The 6,160-nt window shown below is 44.8% G+C and overlaps 1 protein-coding gene across 1 annotated transcript; it reads left to right on the top strand.

Moving 5' to 3' along the window:
* Positions 1 to 319: 319 nt before the first annotated feature.
* On the top strand, positions 320 to 4,759 carry LOC104525944 (histone-lysine N-methyltransferase SETD2-like; the record flags this gene model as incomplete). The annotated part of the gene is made up of 5 exons (XM_010169241.1): positions 320 to 451; positions 1,313 to 1,441; positions 3,046 to 3,169; positions 4,239 to 4,316; positions 4,662 to 4,759. Coding segments are annotated over 5 exons (561 nt in total), but the record flags the coding sequence as incomplete, so codon positions are not given.
* Positions 4,760 to 6,160: the final 1,401 nt, after the last annotated feature.

Here is a 6,160-nt window from a genome sequence, read left to right as displayed (position 1 = left end):
AATTTATTTAAAAATAAATAAATTTTAAATATTTTAAAATTAAATATCCTGAGGTGTCTTTCTGAGAAATCATCTTTTTTGATCAGCAAGTCATCACCTCCTACTCCAACCAATGTCCTTGGTTACCCCTCTACCTTTTAGTGCTCATCCAAACGTAAATCAATCCCCATCCCCAATTTCTAAATGATAAATTAATTAATTTATTAATTCTAAATGATAAATTAATTAATTTCTTCCTGTAACAACAGAGAAAGATTGAGGAGTCTTTTCTCCACCCGGGCTCTGTCTAACCTGGATTTCAATGACTTGTCTTCAATAGGAAGAAGAACAAATCTCACCGGGACATTAAGAGGATGCTGTGTGAATGTCCTCCTCTCTCCAAAGAAGAACGAGCTCAGGGGGAGGTTGCTTGTGGAGAAGACTGTCTCAATCGCCTGCTCATGATAGAGTGGTAAGTACTAGTTCATGAGATGACCAGAGTTGGGTGATTGGGTGGTCTCATCCATGAGATGATTTAGGAGCTCTTAAAATAATCCAGATTTTCCTGAGTGGTGGCAACAAGCTGCCTGGGTGATCTCATTTTCACTGGCTGATGTGGATTGTATCTTCAGAGCTTACCTACCAGCATTTAAACCTGACCTTAGATCTTCTGCAGGAGGTTGGACCTTAGCAACTTCTTGTTAAAACCTGCTACAAATGTCTGGTGTCTTCTGCTCCTCAGCCTTAACTCTGGTCCATCATCAGCATGGTTGGAGGGAGTCTGAAATACAAACATAGCTCTGCTTGAGCTCCTTATTTCTCCTCATTTCTGTTTTTGCATCTCTCTCCTCTCCCCAGAGCCTCACCAGGAGACCTCTCTTTGTCTCCTTTGCCTTCCTGGAAGAGGCTTGGAGAAGGATTCACCCCCTGGCACAAGAATTGTCACCAGCTGGGGATGGAAAGAGAGGAATTCACCTGGCAGAACCTCTGCCCTTTGATTTTTATTCCATAGCCCAGGCAGTAGATGTAGGGGAAGGGGATATCTTGGGGGAGGAACCCAGAAAAACATGGAGAGAAGAGGCAAATTCATCCCATTTTGATTCTAGGACATTAAAATACGGCGACATTCACATTCCCAATGTTTTGATCTTCCTTCCAGAAAGAAATTGTCTGCATTTGCATGTTGACAGTCAGATGCTGATGCTTTTTATAGCAAAACTCGTTTGAAGGTTTTACACTGAATTTATTATGGTTCCTTGGTATCTTCTTTCCCATCTGAGCTGTTTCTCTTCTCGCTGTTGGGAATTGATTTGTTCCTTTTCCTTCCCTTTAGTTCTTCCAGGTGCCCAAACGGTGATTACTGCTCCAACAGACGTTTCCAGAAGAAACAGCATGCAGATGTTGAAGTGATCCTCACTGAAAAGAAAGGCTGGGGCCTGAGAGCTGCCAAAGATCTGCCATCGTAAGCCTTTGCTCTTTGAATCTCATCCCCGTGCTGTTTTACTCCCTCGTGAAGGGAAAATGAGTTGCTTGTGTCTTCTTCATTCACTACTGAGGTTCTTCCAGCTTTATATACTGTCCTTGTCCTCTGCCAAGTGTCCCTCTTAATTATTGACACCTGCGTATCCACTAATTGCATGTTGGATCTCCCACTCTGGTTTTGTTCTCTTCTCATTAGGGTTTCTGACAGTCTTGCCATGGATTCATCTTGTCTTTAATCTGTCTTCTTGTCTTTCTCTGTCCACACTATATGGTGTCAGAGGAGTACACACTCTAGATGTGTTCTTCTCCTCCTCCTCCTCCTCCTCCTGGACTGGGCACTGGTGAGGCCGCAGCTGGAGTGCTGGGTTCAGTGTTGGGCCCCTGAGTCCAAGAAGGACATGGAGGTGCTGGAGCGTGTCCAGAGAAGGGCAACGGAGCTGGGGAAGGGTCTGGAGCACAAGTGTGCTGAGTTCCCTTGTGGCTGAGGGAACTGGGGGTGTTGAGCCTGGAGAAAAGGAGGCTGAGGGGAGACCTTGTGGCTCTGTGCAAGTCCCTTGGAGGAGGGTGGAGAGAGGTGGGGGTGGGTCTGTTCAACCAAGGCCCAAGGGACAGGCCAAGAGGAAATGGGCTGAAGTTGTGGCCAGGGCAGTTGAGATGGGATGTGAGGAAGAATTTCTTTGCTGCAAGGGTTCTGAGGCATTGGAAGGGGTTGCCCAGGGCAGTGGTGGAGTCCCCATCCCTGGAGGGATTGAAGAGTCGTGTAGACACAGTGCTGAGGGACATGGGTTAGTCATAGGGGACTGGTCAGTGTTGGGTTCATGGTTGGACTCCATGATCTCAAAGGTCTTCTCCAACCAAACAATTCCATGATTCTATGATACCTGCCTAAAACACTGACTAGTCAGTCCAGGTGGAGCTGGGCAGGAGCTTTTGCTTTCCCAGTGCTCTCCTGGAAAGCACAAGGAACGAGTTGAAGGGTTCAGGGTGATATTAACCAGGGGAAGACTTAGGACAGGTATCAAGAAAAGCTGTTCCATGATGCATTGTGGTGGCCTGTGGGGTTTGAAGCTTGACTGCACTGCAGGATGCAAGCTCTGAGGTTTGTGTCTTGAGTATAGAGGTAACTGCTTGTTCTCTTCTATCTCTGCTTTAAAATTCACCTTTTTATGGTTAAAAAGGATATTTAATTAACCCTTCATTTCACCCACCAGACCAGCAAAGTGCAGGCAGGTTTTCCATTTCCACTGAGGAAATCCACCTGCCAGCACCTTCTCTTCCTACTTATTTTCCTCTTCACATCACCCTCAAGGTCTTGTTCCTTTACAGGATAAACCCTGCTCAAAGGAGGAGCTTTATTTTCGTGTCTGGGCTTTTTGCTGTGATACACCTACCTATGTGATAGCATTAAAATAATAAATTAATTAGAATTGGTTGAGATTAAGGTGTATAATTATCATAACTACACCCCCAAGATGAGCAGGTTGTATTCAGTCAGCCCATCTCAGCAGCATTTCTTTTCTCAGTGTTTCTTGCTTGTGACTAAACAGAGTGATTCTTTTTCCCCCCCCTCTTTTGACTTTACAGCAACACTTTTGTCTTGGAGTACTGTGGAGAAGTGCTGGATCACAAGGAGTTCAAGGCTCGGGTGAAGGAATATGCCCGGAATAAGAACATTCACTATTATTTCATGGCCCTGAAGAATGATGAGGTGAGTGGTGTCATCACTGTGTGTGGTTTTGGGGGAGGCTGGTTGGGCTCAGCCCTGGTTTTGTTCAATGCTGACTCCCTGTGAAGCCACTAAGCAACGTTCTGAATCTATGAAAAATGGTTTCTTCAGGAAAGGAGATTTTAGGTGGCTTTGTGTTGTCAGACCACATTTTTTTTAACCCATTCTTCAGTTTCAACCTGGTTTATTAGAAGTCTGGTGGCTTAACTCTATCCCAGTGTCCTTGGAGAGGAGACATTGTCCTCCTAAAGGAAAGGATGGAGTATGGCCAATCCCTTCCACACAAGCAAACCTCTATGGGAGAGAAACCACATCTGTGTCCCAGCTTTTATCTTACCCCTGGCCTGGGCACTGGTGAGGCCACAGCTGGAGTGCTGGGTTCAGTGTTGGGCCCCTGAGTCCAAGAAGGACATGGAGGTGCTGGAGCGTGTCCAGAGAAGGGCAACGGAGCTGGGGAAGGGTCTGGAGCACAAGTGTGCTGAGTTCCCTTGTGGCTGAGGGAACTGGGGGTGTTGAGCCTGGAGAAAAGGAGGCTGAGGGGAGACCTTGTGGCTCTGTGCAAGTCCCTTGGAGGAGGGTGGAGAGAGGTGGGGGTGGGTCTGTCCAACCAAGGCCCAAGGGACAGGCCAAGAGGAAATGGGCTCCAGTTGTGGCCAGGGCAGTTGAGATGGGATGTGAGGAAGAATTTCTTTGCTGCAAGGGGTCTGAGGCATTGGAAGGGGTTGGCCAGGGAAGTGGTGGAGTCCCCATCCCTGGAGGGATTGAAGAGTGGTGTAGACACAGTGCTGAGGGACATGGGTTAGTCATAGGGGACTGGTCAGTGTTGGGTTCATGGTTGGACTCCATGATCTCAAAGGGCTTTTCCAATCCAGGCCATTCTGTGATAGCTGGAGCAGGAAAAGGTGATGACTTCTACATGGGTTGTATTCAAACACACCATGTTTGTAGCTCTGTTGCTCCCTATTTCTGCCTGGCACAGAAAGAGGGAGGCTGTTTTACGCTGTTTTACTCTGTTTTACTCTATTTGTTGTTTCTTTTCTTTGCTTTTCAGATCATCGATGCTACCCAGAAAGGAAACTGCTCTCGTTTTATGAACCACAGCTGTGAACCAAACTGTGAGACACAAAAGGTAAACTGCTGCATCAAAGCTCCTGCCTTCTCCCTTCCTCTCCCTTGCAACTCAGCGAGCTCAGTGAAAAGCTTTCCTCCTTTATTTTGGGTTTATTTTGGGTCTGTTTGTTTTGAGATTTTTTTTTTGTTGTTGTTGGAACTTAGTGAAATGGAAACAGTTACCTATGAAATGGGCAAGTAGAGCCAAACCCATTAACAAATTTTAAATGTATTAATGTATTCAAAATGTATTTAAATGGATTAAAAAATGCTGTTTGAAGGGTTATTCTTGGTAATTTAAAGCCAAAACCAGAGTCAAGCCTGGCTTTTGCACTAATTCTTGTCATCTTTTCTCTTCCCTTAGTGGACTGTGAATGGGCAGCTCAGAGTTGGATTTTTCACCACCAAACTGGTCCCATCAGGCTCAGAGCTGACCTTTGATTACCAGTTCCAGCGATACGGGTACGTTTTAACTCTGCTTAAGCTGCTGGAAATGGGATTTTGGGAATGTTGGTGTGATGAATAAATCCTGCTCTGCAACAAACCATTGCAAAGCCTCATTCAGCAGAGCTGCTGGAAATGAGCTGCAATTCACCTGTATTAAAAAAACCAACCTGGCTCCAATCTCTTCCATTTCTAACACAGGAGATTGGGGGGAGGAATTTCCCATTCATTTAAGTTTTGGGGTGGTTTTTTTTTTCTGTGTTACTTTATTACCTTTTTGTTCCACTTCACACCATCTCTCCTCAGTGGAAATTTCCCAAAGAATTCTCTTGATTGTTTCTTTCCTCTGTCTAATTATTAATTACCCAAGCTCCAGCCTTTGCGATACTCTTCAATAATGCCTCTTCTTCCCCACCCCACCCCTTGTTTTACGACTTTGCAAATACTTGCAGAGCTGTAAAACCCCAACAGATAACACATTCCCTCTTCCTGGCTGATTCCAGGAGTGCAGGTGTGCAAGCTCCAGCGTGGGCTTTGGCTCCTTACTCTAAACCTGAGCCTAATATTCTTTATATTACTGCTTGTCCTTCTATATGCTGAATTATTTCACTCTCTTTCATGCAATTAGCACAAAATAGTGTCTGACAGGCTTGAAGAACCATGTAATTATGAGATTAATTGTAAATCCATTTTATAATTCCTAGGTTTTACTGAAGATCTCATAGCAGCCTTCCAATACCTGAAGGGGGCCTACAAGGAAGCTGGGGAGGGACTTTTCATAAGGGCAGTTAATGACAAAACAAGGGGAAATGGGTTTAAGCTGAAAGAGGGCAGGTTTAGATTAGATATTAGGAAGAAGTTCTTCACTGTGAGGGTGGTCAGACACTGGAACAGGTTGCCCAAGGAAGTTGTTGATGCCCCCTCCCTGGAAGTGTTCTCGGCCAGGCTGGATGAGGCTTTGAGCAACCTGATCTAGTGGAGGGTGTCCCTGCTGAAGGCAGGGGGGTTGGAACTAGATGATCTTTGAGGTCCCTTCCAATCCAAACCAATCTATTCTATGATTCTATGAATACAGTTGTTTAAGGAAGGTCTCTTCCTTTTCCCTCTGGTTCCAGCTTTATGCAACACTCTCTACAGAAGAATCAGAAATGAATTTTTAATTGCATTATAAAATTATTTATATTAAAGTGTCAGGTGCTGTCATGTAGTTTTTTTGATCCTGATGCAATCTTGCAGCAAGGCAGGCAAACTTAAACCTGTTTGATATCTAGGCACGTGGGAATATCTCTAAAACTGAGGGAAATATATAATATACAGTCTACACACCCAGAATTTTAATTTTGTCTATATATGGCTTAATCAAAATTATTAAGGGTTTTGTATTCTGACCCTGTTAGGGCCTCTCTGATGGAGAATCAT

The sequence above is a fragment of the Antrostomus carolinensis genome, unplaced genomic scaffold (genome assembly GCF_000700745.2).
Source record: "Antrostomus carolinensis isolate BGI_N321 unplaced genomic scaffold, ASM70074v2 Scaffold55535, whole genome shotgun sequence".
NCBI classification, from domain to species: Eukaryota; Metazoa; Chordata; class Aves; order Caprimulgiformes; family Caprimulgidae; genus Antrostomus; species Antrostomus carolinensis.
Note: the sequence above shows the minus strand (reverse complement) of the source record. Positions and strands in the feature narration are given on the sequence as shown.